The following is a 19,143-nucleotide window of genomic DNA, read 5'->3' on the forward strand; positions in this document are numbered from 1 at the left end:
CCGCAGAACCCAAAAATCAAAGACTTCATGATATAAAATTGATTTATTTGGTTTTTATGCAAGAATTACTTTATCTAACATAAATTAAACTAACTTTGGTTCGTTTCTCTTTAAGTATCAGGTAACTGACTTCTTAAGAAAAATATAGTCAATAAAATGAAGGAGACAGAGATCCCTAAATAGAGAATCTGTGCGATCCCTCAAAGATTTGAGGAACAAATTAATGAATTCTATAGCTAAATTAAAGCTACCACCAATTATTGGAAGCCCCCTCGTGGACCAAATCCTGATAGTGATGGTCGTGGTGCGTATCATGGTAGATCACCTTATGGTCATTTTCCTGTTGCTTTGATTTCTTCAATTCAACCAACAGTTTGCCCTTTTCCACCAATAGAGTACCGAAAGCCACCATCAGCATCTTGGCAGAGATGGCAGTATTGATCAATTTCAAAAGAATTAAGGTGATTTCCCTCAACGCCAGCCCTGTTAAGGCCATTTTAATGCTGTCTCCGACAGATTTGAGGATTTTGGCGGGTTTTTCACGAGATTTGCGTTTGTCTGCAAATAGAAAAAAATTCTTACTGGAGAGTTGTATCAGCTTTTATTACAGGAGATTCGGGGAATGTGCACAACTTACCAAATAAAGGTTTCTGCGGTGTGTGTAGTTTGATAGTGTGCCTTGTGCGTGTCTACCTAAAGAAAGTGCAGAAATGTACCTTAAAAATGAATAATCCTCTCAATTTTTGAACGTATATATTAAAATAAATTGCACAAAAAGACTAGAACCACGCAATACAGGACATATACACAATAAAGCTCATCTGCTCCAATAGGTCTCAAGTCCATGCTGAACAGTGGCCTCATCCTCAAAGTGATGGTCGTGATGGTTCAGAACAACACTTTTTTGGGGGATTGCTTGCTTGTGACTGGTCCATGATTTGATGATGGTGTGCACCAAGGTACCAAGAGCGATCAGCATGAATTTAAAGTGCACTGCTGTATTGAAGAGTTTGATCAGAACACAAATTTTCACCACCACAGCGGCGAAAAACAAGACTACTTTCATTAGGTGTATAATTTTCTTGAGTGGGCCTTTTTTCATGCTCTTCTTCCTGCCGACTGAAATACAGGAAAATTTTTCGAAACACTGGGCACCAACAAAACAGTTTTTCGAGAGTTTTTACCATCAAGAAGTTAGTAACAACATTGGATTAGTCACAGAGAGATCTTGAAGTTCCATACGCGGAATTTATCTTCTTCCAGTAACTTACATGTGGGTTGTAATCGGTAAGTTAAGGATTTAATTTAGTCACAAAATCAAATAGCTACGTACTCAATGTTAAAAATTCCAGCCAGCTAGAATTATGTCCTATATTATAAAAATAAGTTAAAATAGATTTAAAAATTGTTATTGATATTTAGTAATTTATACAATAAGTTAATAAATTTTCTTGATATAATGGTGGATGAAAAATTAACAATATTCAATAACGAGTTTTGGTTGTTTTTTCGAAATATATCAAAATAGTTGGGCTTGGGGCCTTCGCCGTCGAGGTTGTGGCGCCATCTAGTTTCTTGCTTCGGAAATTCCCAGTAATTAACACTAATTATACAAATTAATTATATTTTTTAACGCAAATCTAATATTTGACGATTGGATAATTGTAAAAAAATTAATATAAATAGCTCCTTTACAAATATTACTCATATATTCTCCCACTTTGAATTTACATTTTTTAAAGATCTGCGGGTCTAAAATAAAACCAACTACTGACATCATTTCTTTAATTATATATAGCTAAACAATCAGGGCTAATCACATTCAATCTTATTTTTAGTGGCCTGTAACACCACGTACGCAATAGCTACAAGATACAGCTTGGTCTGGACGGCTGTAGCCACGACCCCGGCAATAATCCCCAAAACAACCAAAACCCCTATTAGAGCCAACTTTAAAGCCGCCAATCTCGGCACCAAATTCATCATATATGTGCCAAATCCGCCCCAAAAATTGTCTCTGTCTTTGTCCTTTTTCCTCATTTGTTCTAGCTCGCCTGTGAGTCCATGACGGTCTAAAAGCAGAATAGCGTGTAACTGTTTTCCAATTGTCCCATAGATTGTAATGGAGTTATTTACAGAACACATTAGGACTATAGATGATAATGTTTGTTCAGACGTATGTAATTGAACTGAATATGATAGCGGTTGTTGAGATGGCAGTACAAAACAACAGGTTATTTACTAAGTCAATATATTACATATAATGGAAGGAACAATTGCGCCTACTGAACAATATGCAATATGCATTACTTTTCCCCTCTAAACCATATTAAATATTTGGCAACTTGCTGAAATGAATCCTAATTAGCCTAATCCAACCAAGAGCTCCAAATCGATCCACCTTGCTTCTGATTCGAATAGGCAATTTTCTGTGCGTATTCCCTATCCGAAGTTTTAGGTAAATAAATCCGCTGCCAATCCTCAACAGGCAAATGATCGTAATGGTGATGATCGTCGTTCTCGTAGTGATGGTCATGGTGAACGTCCTCGTGCACCACAACCGTACCTTCTTTTTTGTGCAACAGCCACACCTTAAGCGCCAAGAAGGCTACTCCCCACATGGTGACCAGCAGCATCTTGAAGCCCACAAAAGAGTTGAACAGTGTGACGATGGCCACTTGCGCGGCGAAGAGGATAACAGCGTAGAGCCCCATTTTAACCACTCGAATGATTTTCTTAATGAGACCTTCATGATTGTGTTTCTTGTGGCGTTGTGTAGCTCTTGATTCAGCTGAAATTTGTATGTAGAAGAAGGCGTTAGTCAGTGTTGCAAAAACAAGCTTTTGATTTTTCAATTACGTAATCATTGATCACCAGGAAGGTTCTGTGTGATGACCAGAGTGTTGAAACTTTTTGGCCAATACAAAGAGGGCAATAGCGATGCCCACCATACTCTTGGCAAGAATTATTTTCACCCCTAAAAAGGCTCCCAGTGCTGTTAAAACTAGGAGGACTGCGGTAAGGCCAAGGACGACTCTCAAAACCACAATCGCCTCATTCATGAGCACTTTTTTCGGCTTCCCGTCTGCGACGGGGTCGTACTTTTTGTGTCTCGCTGAAACCAATTTTTAATAATTTACTATTAAGGTTTTATAAGAGACGTACCACCTGGTCACACCTACCTGTGGGCCTTGAGGAGGAGGCATTTGCGTACGTGTTCATCTATTTATAAATGTAATATGGTACGCACGGCGTACAGACCCACAGGCAGGAGTGACCAGGTGGTACGTCGATTGCTATGGTCAAGGGTGATGTACGCAAATGACCCCTGCGTCCTCTGGCATTACCAAATACTTGATGATTGCCATATGGGCGCCTATTAGTGGTGAAAATAAAGCAAACAATAATGCACGCCCATATGACCGTAGTACTTAAATACTAAAATTAAAGTTATTAATACACACCTGATGATATAATCATGATGGTTATGATGCAGTAACGTTAGTGATGACGTTGCGGTGATGAATAGCAGCTCTTGAAATATGATGTCACTTTTCACACGATTTTGTAGATCGCACGATGCATGCATAGCGGATGATAAGGTACTGGTATGAATTGATACAAATTTTAATGATTTTATATATTATTAAGGTATTTCTTTGTTAATTAAATGATTTTTAAGTATAATTCTGGACACAATGGCGGACACCTTTTTACATGTAAACTATAAAAGAAAAGTAGGCTAAAATATCAGAAAGTTTGCTGTGATCATACCATAAAAAAGTTGTTTTAATACTATGGAAGTTTTAAGAAATGCTAAACCAAGAAATTTAATACTCAAAATTGCTTAAATTTAACATTAATCAACGATTTATGAGACTGTAAAAGAAATTTTATCCGAACGCTTCACATTTATTACCACTGCTGAACTAGTACCATCTAATCTAAGACTCTGGTACTTGACGTTTAGAACTCAGAATTGAATAAAGGTGGGAATTGAAGTTTGATTTTTTCTTAAAGGATGTCTATGTAGAATACTAGAGTAGTCTTTGTTTTACTAGAAAAGACAATTTTCTACTGGCTTATCAAAACCGTAACGTATTGCTTGAATGATTCTAAATTTTCATAGGAAAATTTATAATTAATTCTTATCCAATTATACTCTCCGCTCCTGAGTCACTTTCATTTGAGTTGTAAATCATAACAGGTTTTGATCCAAAATTACAAGTCGAAAAAAGCGACTCTGGTGATTCAATTTACCTTAAAGGTTATAAGTTACCATTTCTATATGGTTTGTTTACTATTGTTAGTAGAGCAACATCCAATAATGTGATCAGGAACGCAAGTCCACTAGGTTAGTACTTTTAGCACATCCATGCTAATTAAATACAAATTGGTTTTAAATTTAAATGAAGATTTGACTTATTCTTTTTTCTTTCAAGTAATTCTTGATACAATGGTAAATCACAGAATAGGCGTTAAAAATGCCAGTAAAATAGTTTAATTGATTTTCAAAAATTGGATTTCAAATGAATAGAATGTTCTATATAGCACTCTTTTTTTGGGCCATAAGAAGAAGATCTAAATCAACGAATTTTAAAATTAGGAGATTTGCCCAAATGCGCGACATTACTTGATACCATTACGGCTAAGACTATAGAGGCAAAAGTTGAAGTTTTCAGAGGGAAATTCTAAACTGTCTTAACGGAAAACTATGCAAAAACAATAGGTTAAATAAAGGAAAATCATGAGATCACCTTTAACCGTACTCGTGATAATTATCATTCAGATAATTCTAAGAATACTTTCTAAGTCTGGTGGTTCGATTTAGTTTCTACCTGGTTTACATACCCATTATTGGATACACGTTAATGTGATCAGTTCTTTGAAGAAGTAATGTCATAAAACCAATTTGGCATCGGTAACTCACATTTACACTACAAAAATTTGAACTAGACTTACGTACATATGTTGGGGCCAATTTTTTAAGGTTCATTGCACTAAAACTTAAGCAAATAATTTTACTCGTTAATTATTTATTAACTAAATCAATTCAAGCACCACGAATTTCAACCGGAATAAATAAATAAATAGTTCTCGCAAAGGTGCACCCTAATGCAATTCACAATGCAATTGTCGACCTTCTTCATTGCAGGGGCTTCTGCATCGAATAAACTAACCCTTGAGTACTCCTCGCAGCATTATACTCTCCCCCATAAAGGCCTCCTCCAGGACTCGAAAACTCATCATTTCCAGCCCCATATGGGTTCTTATACACTATCTCCTCGTGGTGCCCATGCTCCTTATTTTGGTTTTTGAGCGATATCCACATTTTAGCCGCCTGAATAGCGAACCCACCCAGCGAAATCAGCAAGAATTTAAATTGCATGGCGGTTTGCAGGACTTTGAGTAGGATGGAAAATTTGAGCATAATAATGAGAGCCACGAGGGCCGGTTTCGCCAGTCTGATCAAGCCCTTCAAGTTCTTTTTCTTCTTTTTCTTTTTCTTCTCTGTGATTTCCCTAGTTTCTGGAAATAGCCAGGGGTGAGTTAGTGATGGTGAGTGTGCGCTGAAACAAGCCACGAGCATAAAAAATATTAATTATTTATTAATTAGCAGTGTATTTGCAAGGCTCGTGACTTATTGGTTTTTGAGTTAATAAAGGTTAATTAGAGCAGGCAAACATGCACATTAGTTCAATTAGTGATTCTTTTTCCATTTATAAAGCGAGTTAGGTACGTTACGAGAAATTGTTAGTGTACAGAGTCCAAGAATTGTCTTCAAAAATCTACTGCCAAATTTAATGAATCTTTGCGAGAATTTCTTTACAACAATTTATGGTCTATCTTAAACGGTTAGAAGAATTATTTTAAAGATGTTGCAAGAGATTTAGTGTTCACGCATGAAGCTTTAATTACAGGCTTCTCTTGAAAGCTTAGAGAATTTATTATTAATATTTGGTTTTATTTATATGCAGTAACTGATTTATGAAAATTCTCCTTCTTACTTGTAAATTTTTTAGGTCATGCATATTGCATTCGTGCATTTTGTTTAGTTTAAAGCATTACTTACGTTGTCGCAGTTTTGCGTTGGTTTGGATGATGTACTAATACAGTAGTTTAATGATGCAAAAGTGTTTGTTCTTTCTTATAAACATATAATTATTGTCTATGCCTATTTCAGTTTGAAGGAAAAACATATAATAGACTAAGTTATTCTTGAAAAATGTCATGATATATCACGTATCTAAGTCTAAGGGTAAATACATCTATATAGTTTTCTTGCTGTTTGAGAATTGGGAACTTGAAGACATTATAAAGTCCTTAAATATTTTTTCAAAAAACCGATAGTTAAAATAATTTCAGGCCTCATTGTGACATTAAGTAATATGAAACATGTAAAGCTAGAAAGGTTGTAAACGTTAACGGAAAAATACTTTCACCATTTTGTCAAAAAACTGCTTGGAAAATCCTTTACAACTTTTACTATATATTTTATTGTTGAGAAAAAAGATCATAAATTTCATTCAATTTTTTCAACAGGTTAATTTTACACATTTGATATAGGTATAAGCTTCAACCATTCAACCTAAACAATGAGGAAACTATATATGTATATATGTATATGGTTTTCTAATCAAATTGAGTAATTCTAAGATGTATATTTAGTTAGATAAATTAGTAGATATCTCTGTATGTATGTATGTGGTAGGTATATAGTAGATATATGATAGTACGTAATAGATATATTTTATTTATATATTAAATCAATCAAAAATATTTTTAGAATCATCCTGCATATTAATTCACACAATATGTTATACTAACGTGCTAATGTGTGTATTCTGTAAATTGAACAATGTTGCAGTGTATATAATTTGATGTTTTGATCACATGCAAAAGTGCAACATGCTTATTAATGGCTTACAGATTACACCTACCTGTTATTCTTATCCACTAAATATACGGTAATCTATAATGGTATTTCTTCTAAGGCACTAAAACTGAACACTGAAAAATCACTTTCAAAATGCCTCCAAATTCTCCAATATCGACTAGTACATATGTGTGGTCAAAACTGTCCACCAATGGTCACCTAACGTCTTTTTTTTCATTACGAAGAACTTAGGTTCCAAATTCCAAAACATAGTACGGTTTTTGTTTATTGTATGCCAATTCGGCTCCATTGGTAGTATCATTTTTTCCATCGTTTTGCAGTGCTCGTGCCCATATGGAGTGCCCATCTTCATCGTGGCCATAGTGATGCTGGTGCTGGGCGTGTTCATAGTAAATGACCTTGGTCGGATGAGCCTCCTTTTTGAAACTGAGCCAGAATTTGATAGCGTGGAGAATCAAACCACCGACAGCCAAAAAGAAGAATTTGAATTGGAGGACTGTGTGAAAGAGCTTTAGCAAAAGACAGATTTTTTTGTAGACCAAGAGACCAATAGCGAAGTATTTGAGCATAGAGTTAAGTTTTTTCTTCTTACGTTTCTTTTTGCCACGGCTCTCTGCAAATACACTTGTGCTTTACTACTACTACACTCATATCAAAGAAGTAAGTGGGAGAGAGAAACGGTCATTAAGACTGACCTTTTGAAGAAAACTCGTCGGTTCCGGAAAGAGGTCAAAAACAAATAAGAATTCCGGTTATAAGAAGTCATAATAAAAGAGTCTCAACATAGTAGTTCATAAAAAGTGGGTTAAATCAATGAAATCAATAATGAATTGCAGATAAATGGGATGTTCATGGTAATATGCGTGATGTTATGATGGGTGAAATGTACTAATTAAAATATCAAAGAACAAAAAACACATAATACAAACAATCTAATAAATGCACATGAAAAGCAGTCCTTCACCGCAGCGAATCAACCCCATCACCTACCTCCAACCGAATCATCTGTGGCGGTGGCCAAATGGTTACTATCCCCTTCATCTGACTCTTCACTTTCTTCATCTTCATCATCAAGGTCTTTTCCTTGTTTGAAGAATCCGGAAATGCCGTTTTGGAACATGCTGGTCAGCTCTGAAATGAGCCTACTGAGAGTGTTGGCTATGTGCGAGGGTTTGTCTTCAGAGCTGGATCTGCCGGTTGATTGCAGGGCTGCTTGGGCGTCAGCCTCAGCTACAGAAAAACCATAATTATTGCTTACAATTAGAGCATAATTAAGGGGATTACAGTAAGAGAACTTCTCTGGGTTCGTGTTCAATTTTCACTCGAAATTAACAATTAACCAACTTCGATAAACTGCAATGAAATTGATGAAAGCTTACTAAGTTTTTAGTATAGTGTAAATGTTGAGTAAAAAAGTCTAAATCGGTCTTGAAAACTTTAATTGATTGAAATTCCAATTTTCTTAAAATATTCAGCATTATACAGGGTATTTCAAATTTAACCCTCACCATTAGGATCTCGGAAACTAGAGGAGATACGAGGAAGTTTAAATGGGGGCAAAATTGCATAATTTAGGATTTGAACAAATGCCGTTTTCAAAATTTGAATTTTTCGCGTACTTTCGAAGATATCCGAAAAAAACAAAAAATTGGAAATTTCGTTTTTATTTACTCTAGCGTTGTTTGACAAGGAAATCCAAAACCACAAGCACATTTTCATTGCCACTTTTTCTTAGCTACACGATGACGTTTTCAGATTTGCCATCCGACGTTTCGTTTTTCGTGTATCATCATCAACTTTTTTTATGGGCGCCATGTTGGATTTTTTGTCAAAAAATAGTATGTTTCATTCAGATTTCATTGATATGCAACTTTCTATAATTTGCTATTTTAGATGCCCAAATATTTAAATAAAAAGAAATATTATCTTAATTGGCCTTGTTACTTTTCCGGATATAACTCAAAAAATATTTGAGCTGTTTTCGTACTGTTAATATGAAATTTATAATACAGTCTTAACATGTCTGGTTTTTTTTAATTTGTGAAACTCACTTTCACTGGAATCTGCGAGCGCCGATCTCGTTTGACAAGTTTTGTCATGTAATGCGTATAAAACAAAATCCTTCGATGGAGCCAAGGCTAACTAAGGTAATATTTCTTTTTATTTAAATATTTGGAAATTTAAAATGGCAAATTATGGAAGTTGTATATCAACGAAATAGAGTGAAACACATTATTTTTCTGTCAAAAAATCCAACATGGCGCCCATAAAAAAAAGTTAATGGTGGTAGACGAAAGACGAAACGTCGGATGGCAAATCTAAAAACGTCATCGTTTGATTGAGAAAAAGTGACAATGAAAGTGTGCTTGTGGTTTTGAACTTCCTTGTCAAATAACGCTAAATAAATAAAAACGAAATCTCCAATTTTTGTTTTTTTTAGCTACTTCAGAAGTACATACTCGGAAAATTCAAATTTTGAAATCGCCGTTTGATCAAGCCCAAAATTACGCAATTTTGCTCCCATTTAAACTTTGTCGTATCTCCTCTACTTTCCGAGATCTTAATGGTGAGTGTCGAATTTGAAATACCCTGTATAAAAGTGACTTAGCAAAACGGTTTCAATACGCCATGAAACTATCAGCTTACATTTGGTTTGGAAATCGTTTTTAACATTTAATACCTTCGTCGACATTTCCTGAAGGATTAAGGATAATAAACTTTTTTTAATAAAAAAAATGTTTAAATGTTTTTTTTTGTCCTTTTTCCCCTCTATGCAGATATCGCCAGTCCTAGTTGAAACATAAGAATTGTGCACGCGAGAGAAGGACAACATAAGTTTTAATATGCCTCTGACAAAGATCAACAGAGTGCATTGAGGGCTAGCCGTTGAAGTAGACGGAAGTATCTAGTTGCCAGATCTCTCACTGTTTCAGAATTTTTACTGATACAAGTTCTAGTGATGTATTAAAATAATTTCAAAATTTTACTTATTTATAAATTATTGTACATTTCCCCATTATAGCATAACTTAGGTACGTCACTGATGAATATGATGATCCGAATTCGCTAATATTTGTTTATGATCTTTTGATAGGTCCAAGTCTGAGCTGGCGACACTGGCTGTAGACTGGAAGTCAATTGCTGAATGGAACCTTAAGATTTGTTTATCGTTTGAAACGATAATGGAAAATAAATAAATTGACCAGTTCAGGTAAAGCATGTAAGGAATTTCGATTTTAACGCGCAGAGTTATTGTGTTTTTGTTTTTTTTTTCATTTATTTACATTACTGTTTTTTGCTATGATATTTTTTAAAATTTCCATCGCTATAAAGGCTGTGAAATCGATAGTAATCTAAACATCGAAGTGGAGACACCGGCCAGACTCACTCCGTCCATTTCGTTATTAGTCTTTCTCGGAGGCATATTAAAACATATACAGTCCTTCTCCCACTTGCACAATTCGTATGTTCTGACTTGAAATGGTTATACCTGACGATAGTTTGATGACCTAGATAATATATTGATGTATTTTCTCAATTTTCATATTAATACTAGATTAATTTAAATATGTTAAATTAGGATAAACTAACCTGGTCCAAAATTAAAATAGGGGGATCATCACGTCTCACCTAATTCCTAACACTCCTATTTGCACAGGGACACGAGAGCTCCCCGAGAATTTTTGCATTGATGGTTGTCTAATCTGTGAAATTCAATCTACTGCTTCGGCAAATGAAAAGTAATTTCACATTCGTGAATTTAATCCAATAATGAAATACGGTAAAAATGTAAATTTTCAAATTTTAGGCCACAATTTAACGAGTATTGAGAACCAACTTGAATATTATGGGGCAAGTAATAAAAATTTAATTTCATCCATCAAGGCAACCAACATCACAATCAGTTCTTGGCAGCTCTCACTACCTATAAAAAAGGCCCTGTGATGAAAAACTTGGGATTTCTCTTGACTAATTAAACATGAATTAGAGAAATTGATCTTGTTAATGAAGTGACTGCAGAGTTCCCTCTATACTAGAATACGTAATGACTGAATTAAAGTTCCAAATTGAAGTATTTCGATTTTTAAATTAAGTTGTTATCATGATAGGCGCTGACCGACTGAACCGCTATACAGCACATAAAATTTGACAATCGCCACAGGCGGGAAATTTGATTTTTTTAAAGAATTAGGTTATATGGGAGATTCGTGCCGAATTTGAAGAAAAATTGAAACGCAGAACATTTAAATTTTAATATATATTTTTTAAATTAAAGATAATCTAATTTTTCGAATAAAAAATACATTCAATGATGTGAAATAAAATCCGTATCAGATTTAAGCGCAGTTCAACCTGTTGCTCGTCGTTGTAGAATATGTGTTGATGTTAAAGGTTGTCAGTTCGAACAACTATTATAAATTGAGCAATAAAAATACATTTTATTGAGTTCTAATAATTATTTAAATTTATTTTCGCAGTTTTGGACGAATAAACGAATATTTAATTTTTAATTCGATCTAATTAAAATTGCTCAAATGCCTCTTTAAAATAGTTAGTTGCGAAGATTCGCTGGTCAATTAAAAATAACGTTAAATTAGTATGCATTGTTGGTACATTTGCAAATGGCGGGAAAACGGTGACAGATACGAAAAAATTCAAAAGACAAAAAAGTTTCTAAATTGAATAAGGAATTGGCCATTGAAAATCAGTGGTGCCTCACAAAAAAATTTAGGATAGTAAAATGAAGTTTAACTCTCGAAAAAGGAGCACCTTGTAGATTTCTACAACGATTTGTCAAATCAAATCGTGTGGATTCTAAATAGTAGTGTACCTGCAAAATTTCAAACTGATATCTCAAAAACTTAGGCAGCTGTAAAATAAAATTTTAAAAATATCTGAAACTTTAACACCCTGTATTTCGGTAACGAAGCTTTAAAATGTACAATTTTATATGAACTTTTCTCGTAATTTTCCGAGTTCTATCGTCTGTTAAGTTTTCCCAATTAGAATCTGAAACACCCTGTATAAATGCCATTTTATTCTACAACCTTTCTCCATCTTTATGACAACTTGAAAATTTCGTCCTTTCAGAATCTTAGGTTTTTCAATGGAACATTATCTGATTTTTTATTTGAATCTAAGATTTAAAGTTTTTTCCATTAAATGAATTATGTAATGATTGAAATTGATGCACATCAGAGGACGCCAGATCTGGTGAATATGGTGAATGGGGTAAAGTATTCCATTTTAATTCTAACGACTTTTATCGAGATATCAAAGACACATGAGACCGCGTATTGTTCTGATGAAATACAATGTCCTTTTGATTCCCCATTTCTGGACGTTTTTGTTTAATTACTGTCTGTAATTTTCGGAATTTATCGTCTTGTTGTTTGGTAAAAGTTCATAACACAGGATTTCCTTTCAATCCGATCGGACACAGAGCATGACCTTCTTTGGATGAAAAACCAATTTTGGAATAGCTAAAGTTGCTTCATTCCGCTTTCCCTTTTCCGTTTGCCGTTTGTGGGGCATGTTTGCCTTTCGGTGGATAAACTCACAAAAATTAATGTGTCGCAATCAAGTTTTTTCCGAAATATGCCTGAATCTACCGTTTTTTACGATATGTACGCTTGTCATTTGTTTTCAATTGTTCTGACGCGTTCCGACCTGTCCTTAAGCCATCTACCAAAAATCGGCGCGAACTTTCTGGACAACCCAATAATTCCATTTTACGTATTTTTAGGACATAGAACAATATACTGAGATTTGCAGAAAAAATGTAATTAATCAGGTAATTTCTTAAATTATGGATATTTTTTAAGAAGCACGTAATGGCGGTTGCCAATCTTTACCGCTCCACGATAAACTTTAGAGAATAAAAAGGACTTGTATGCAACAAAGTTGGAATTGCAGAACAAAATTTATTTGTTTTCTGTAACTTTACAGGGAAATTCTGTGCATTTTTCCAAGTAATACTGCGTATCTAATGATTGGTATACCGAACTCGATAAGTGTTACATGTGTTGTGTTCTCATAAGAATTTCCATCTTTTCTTATTTCTCTTATTATTGAGATATCCAAATAAACCTACTAAAATCATCAAGCCACATTAGTAGAAGTGAGACATAGTATAAGAAGGGGGAGAGGGAAGGAAGGGGTAGAAATGAACCCTAAAACAACTGTCGATCGACGTCAACGTCAGCAAATTAGCTATTTTTAAAGTATCACGTGGTACGCATTGCACTAACAGATTTTTCTAACGAGTCGAGAATCCCTTCTTTCGATATATTGCGAGGAATTGATGGTATCCGCTTATTATTTAAGATATATGGGCAATTCGTTACAAAGCCACTATGGGCGCCAATGGACTGAAAAATGGGTTTATTGTTCTGGGTTACCATGTGCCAAGTTAATTAGAATGTCGCTTTTGTATATTTAGACGTTCGATTTTACTGTTCGGCGGCTGCTCTTCCTGTCAGGAAAAATGTACGCAAGGAAGCGCCTTTCGGCATATTAATTACCCCGTTTGGAAGACGTGCAGAGAGGTATGTACCCATGTATCGATAATTAAGTTAATAATTATTTGAAAAACAATAATTCCAAACAATTTGTTCAATAATAGTCGAAGCTTTAACAGTCCATAGAACAGAATCCAAGGCCACAAAGGTCTTATACCGAATCTCTGACGGGCAAATCCGGCCCTGCAAATGCATTGATACCATTAACGATTTCGATTCAAATGGTGTGTCCCCTAACGGGCCCACCAGTCTAGCGGTTCGAAAAATTGCCCAAAATTGACCGGCGGGTCACACCATTCGTAGTAACGATACTGCATTACCAATCAATAGGAAATAGTGACTAATGGAAAGGTCCGTTCACCAATTTGTCAATTGATTTTAGAATTAACACGAATATTCTAATGGCCAAGTTGGTTTCATCTGTTGCTCAGCAACCCAATTACATTTGATTAACTAGTATGATTTAGATTAAAATAGGAGAAGAAAGTGGTATTTGAAACTTATAGTAATAGACGTACCGTGCAGCTACGTTTTAAACGAGGTCAGTGTCGAGGTAATATTACATGGTTTCACCAGATTCACAGAATATAATCAGGATGTTCCATAACATTACATGTAGTAGTATGAAGGAACATAATGTATTTTCACACGATCTTTCCGGATAAAGCACATTTGGCCCCATAAATCACAACCGTGGCTCATAAAGTTATCTGAGACCGCGCGTGGATTTAACCGCAGACAAATTGAGGTGTCAATGTTTAAATAAATTTCATGTAAATCTTTAGTTTGCAGCAAAATTTTTACACCTGGGACTCGAAAAGAAAGTTGTACGACCGCGAGAATGTCATATGTCTTGATATCCGGAATTATATTATGTATTTTTGTGTGCTAGAGTATGCCGAAGAGTTTAAGTTTCCATAGAGTGTTGGTAAAGACATTTTTCTACCGAATTTAGCGACCCAGTTTCTGGGCAATAAAAGTTTATGGATTTAACATATACTGGTTCTATGACCATCAGTGGGTGTTCCAAAATGCGAATCACCCTCCGTAAGACAATACAAGAAATCTTCTGCGATCCAAAAAAAGTTTTAGTCCTAATCGATTATCGAAGCTTCTATTTTCGTTTCACACTCGTCCGGCAAAGCAAATATTTATTCAGACAAACTGATGAATACAATTGCCCCGACTTTCATAATTAACAACTTCGTTTTGGGATTCATTTCGTTGTTTGCGTGTCCCCTTAATAACGGGGCTTACTGTTAAGTGACCGAGGTGTGTGATTCGGGTTCTTATTGCTTAGAAAATCTATTACGAATAAATTTCTCGTCTATGATTAGCATTTTTATGCTCCTTCAAAATCATCGATTTAGCTGTGCGTTCATTAACCCATATTTTAGAGGAGACCTTACGAATGATGAGTAACAGACGATATATGAGAGGTTGGGGTCATGGTCAAAACCGCGCCTGAGGTTTCTTTTTCAGTTTAACGGTTGCAGGTCCATGGTATGAAATCCGGTTTTTAGTGTAATGCGTTTCATTCATGCATGACCCAATAACATACCCGTCATTGTGAATTTACTTTCGAAAATACGTTGTTTATATGAAACTGCTTTTAGAAAGAAATGACAACAACTCTATATACACTCACTTTCACATGAAATGCACCACCCACTAATAATAATAATTAAGTCTTGTAATTTTGGCAAAATAATGCTTCATAATAGAGTATCAAATGATCAGACTTTCAGTAAAAAAGAAAGAATGCTAGTGGTTTATTTGTCATCGACTTATTAGATTTTTTATTAAATTGTAAATAAATAAAATAATATTTACATGGAAATATCAGTTTATTTTGTTGTTGAACTGTGAACAAGACATCTCAAAATGCCCCCAGTGAGACAGCGTCGAAATTTTTCCCACGTTTCGGATTTTGATAGAGGGCGAATTATCGGCATGAAGGAGGGTGGACTTTCTTTTCGTGAGATTGCCCGAAGAATGAATCGGAGCCACACCACGATTGCGAGAATATGGTCTTCGTGGTCTGAAGAAAGGGTTCAGCGACATCGTCCAGCTGGACGTCCTCCCCGTAGCAGCAACGCACGTGAAGATCGACTTCCTAGACGGATGGCCATTGGTGATCGATTTCAAACAACGACTGTTGCAGTAGATTGGATGGGAGCTCTAAATCGTCGGGTGTCGATGGCAACAGTTTACAGAAGAATTTAGTCTTTTGGCTTGCATTCATACCGCCCAAATCTACGACTGCCACTAACCGCCCAACACCAAGCTTCCAGATTGGCCTGGTGTCAAGAACGAATTGATTGGAATCATGAGTGGAACAATATCGTCTTCAGTGACGAGTCGCGACTTTGTATATGGACCAATGATGGTCGTAGAAGAGTCAGACGATACCGAGGTGAAAGAAAAAATTTGCAATTTTCTGAAAGGCGCCACACAGCTTTAGCACCTAGTGTTATGGTCTGGGGTGCGATATGTGTTGGCCGAAGATCTTCTCTTGTGTTCGTTCCAGGCACCCTAAACGCACGTCGCTACATTGACAATGTTCTGAGGCCAGTATTAGTACCTTTCATGCAAACTTTACCAAATGGCATTTTCCAACAGGATAATGCAAGACCACATAGTGCGAACATTACTCGACGATACCTGGAAGAAGCACAATTGGAAATACTGCCTTGGCCTGCACGGTCACCGGACCTATCGCCCATTGAACATCTTTGGGATATGATGAGTCGCCGTCTTCGAAATTTACCGAGGCCTCCAAACAATGTGGATGATCTACGACATCATCTTGAGGTAGCATGGAATGAAATACCCCAGGAAGATATTGATCATTTGTTGCAAAGCATACCGCGAAGAGTACGTGCTTGCATTGCCGTACGAGGCGATGTCACTCATTATTAATTTTTTCATTATCAAATGTTGTATCTTTTAACTGAAAGTCTGATCATTTGATACTCTATTATGAAGCATTATTTTGCCAAAATTACAAGACTTAATTATTATTATTACTGGGTGGTGCATTTCATGTGAAAGTAAGTGTAGTTGATCGCATTCTGTTCAAGCAAAATTTTTGTATAGAACATTTATGAAAAAGTTGCCAAAATCTTAACAAAATGAAGTAAATCACGCAAGAAGCGGACAGAAGTTGAAAAGAATAAATGGCGAGGAAAAAAGGAAAACTGGGTTTATGCAGCGCATAACGCAACGTAATTCATAGCATGGAAAGTTTTACCGTTTATACAGTGCATGACATATACAGGGTCATCCAACGAAACTTGACCTCCTCTTAATCTTGAAAAATAAAAACTTTTCGGGAAACTCCCAAGATATGTCAAAACAGTTTTTGAGGAGGACGAATTTTTATATAAAATTTAACCCTTCTTTCTAGGAAATTGGTGCGTTTCTAATTTTAGGCTCACAGTCTTTGGTTAAAAAAATTTTAAAGTAATAAAAAAATAACAGAAAAGTAAAGAAATGAATAAATAAATAAAAATAACTAAAGACTGTTTGTTCCTATAAACAAACAAGTTTTTTCATTATTTACATACTATTTAACTGAATTTTTATTGCATTTTTTACGAAATACAGGGTGAGTTTTTTAAGTGTGTCACGTAAATATCTCTGAAGTTATGAGTTTTAGAAAAAAAAGTTTCAAATAAAAAAGGGATTATATGAAAGGGGAAAACTTTTGGCATCATCACTGTTTCGATTCAAGGTCATCTTCCGGCTCTAATCAAGGTCAACTTTGTTTTTTCAAATGGAAACCCCGCATTTTTTTGACAGTTTCTGATTTGTTGTTCAAAACAAACATGTTTTTACTTGAAACATTTTTTTATTCATTTGATAGTTTTGGCACAAATTGACATTTTTAAAGAATTTTATTCTAACGAAAATGCTTGTATCGATACATTCAAGAGGAGAAATTTAAAAAAAACATAATTTTTAAACAATTCAATCAAGTAAGTGTTCAAAATGATGTCCTTCTACTTCAATGCATTTAGCGATTCTCATTTTGAATGACTGTTTTCTCAAATTTCTAATAAAAAAACTGTATTTGAGGAAATTGAAAGACAAACTTTAAAATTCTGAATTCTTTTTCCGATTGTTGTTAAGTCATTAGAGTTTCTGAATCAACTGCACGTTTTGCGGCTCACCCACCACACTCCTAGCCCTAATTGTAATGGAAAATTCTTCCAAATGTTCAATTCATATTTCGGAAGCGCTTTTCATTTCTGAAAAATAAATGAGTCGTTTCTGATTTTTTTCCATTTATTTTTTATCATGGTTCTTAATAATTTTCCAAATAGAAAAATCTATTGGAGTCAGATCAGGAGAACTAGGTGGTTAACAATAAACAAAAAATCCTAAATTACTTTTTAGGTATAAAAATTGTTCGTGTTTAAAAAAAGTGAATTATTATCGGGATTTTCAGTTTCAAATGTTATCTCGTATTAGTAATAAGTCGTGTTATAGAGGGAAAAAGATAACAAACAAATTTACAAAACTTTTTTATCAGATTTGTAGTACAGGAAATATTTTGGATTCAATACTAGGACTAATTTAACATTTTCCGCAAAATTTCAGAAACCAAAAAGAATTTAGCAACGCCATTAACGATGTACTACAAGTCGCCAAAAATGGCAATTCTTTTCCATTGAAAACGTAAAAATTGAATTAAATTTGAGAATCTATAGAGCTAAGCTATGGAGAAACTTAACTGAGAGTTTAACGTTAATATCAACCTCGAAAAGAGGCCTTAAATCTGACTTGAAATTCTGAATTTTTATGGCAAATTTAAAAATGATGATGCTCCTTTGTAAAAAAAAATTAATTCAATGTTTCTGTCCTCGCACAGCATAGCAGGAGCGCCACCAAATAACCAGATATTTTTTCCTATAGTAACTACGTTTTTTTTAAAAATAAAGACCAATTTAACCATAATAAAGTTTTACTGTATCTCTTGGCACTCACCTAACAGTTCTGTTCTCTCAACTTCCAAATAATCTTCTGCAGCATCAACGAAACATCTCACATCGTATTTCATTGCACACGAAATCAGCCCCATATAAGGGGCTATTCCTCGATTTTTGCGATCCAGCAATAATCGTCCCAAATCGCCCTCTTTCGTATCATTTTTCGCCGCGTTATCACCACTAACTAGGCAAACTAAAGTCAAAACTAGAATCGCGATATTGCCCTGTTTAATCTTCAATTCCATTTTAGAAGATGCACACGAAAGTGAATGCCGTGAAAGAATGAGATGCTGCCGGTCTACAGGAGGAAGGTCAAAACATATCTGAAGAGCGTGCCAAGCGGAAAAAGTATTTATAAGGAAGAGAGATCAAAGATCGGCATCCTCGTGGGTTACTTAGTTAAAAGAAATGTGGAACATACAGACTCGCATTGAAGAACGATTTGATTATGCAGATATGTGGTGTGTTGTTGATTCACAGGTCGGATTTATGTTGAATTTTGCGGTTGGGTCAAGTTAATTATTTGTCTCTTTTAGAAGGTATTTTAAAAGCCCCAAATGTCTCGGTCAGTGGTGATTCCTCCGCGACAATGCCCCTACATACCAAAAATACAGGTTTATTACTACGCATTAAGTTTCGTTTTCAAGACATTGTTTTACACGCATAAGGATCGAAAGGATTAAAGTAGCGGTTGTTTGAAACCATTCTCCTAATATGAGGCGCACAAAGT

General features: G+C 35.1%; 1 protein-coding gene across 9 annotated transcripts; it reads right to left on the reverse strand.

The window, feature by feature from the left end:
* Positions 1–53: 53 nt before the first annotated feature.
* Positions 54–18,752, reverse strand: LOC136408067 (uncharacterized). Of its 9 annotated transcripts, none has more exons than XM_066388840.1 (4): positions 18,412–18,750; positions 7,889–8,128; positions 2,860–3,115; positions 2,680–2,791 (listed from the first exon to the last, which is right to left on the reverse strand). In XM_066388840.1, the coding sequence occupies exons 1-3, from the start codon at positions 18,656–18,658 to the stop codon at positions 2,871–2,873; spliced, it is 732 nt and encodes a 243-aa protein (XP_066244937.1). In that variant the 5' UTR covers positions 18,659–18,750; the 3' UTR covers positions 2,680–2,791; positions 2,860–2,870. The 9 variants fall into 9 exon arrangements, 8 of the variants coding, with proteins under 8 accessions (XP_066244931.1, XP_066244932.1, XP_066244933.1 ...); XR_010752062.1 differs by lacking the exons at positions 2,680–2,791; positions 2,860–3,115 and adding exons at positions 5,515–5,529; positions 6,942–7,511 and having other exon boundaries at positions 18,412–18,752; XM_066388834.1 differs by lacking the exons at positions 2,680–2,791; positions 2,860–3,115 and adding an exon at positions 54–558 and having other exon boundaries at positions 18,412–18,751.
* Positions 18,753–19,143: the final 391 nt, after the last annotated feature.

Source organism: Euwallacea similis, chromosome 4 (assembly GCF_039881205.1).
Source record: "Euwallacea similis isolate ESF13 chromosome 4, ESF131.1, whole genome shotgun sequence".
Lineage (NCBI taxonomy): Eukaryota > Metazoa > Arthropoda > Insecta > Coleoptera > Curculionidae > Euwallacea > Euwallacea similis.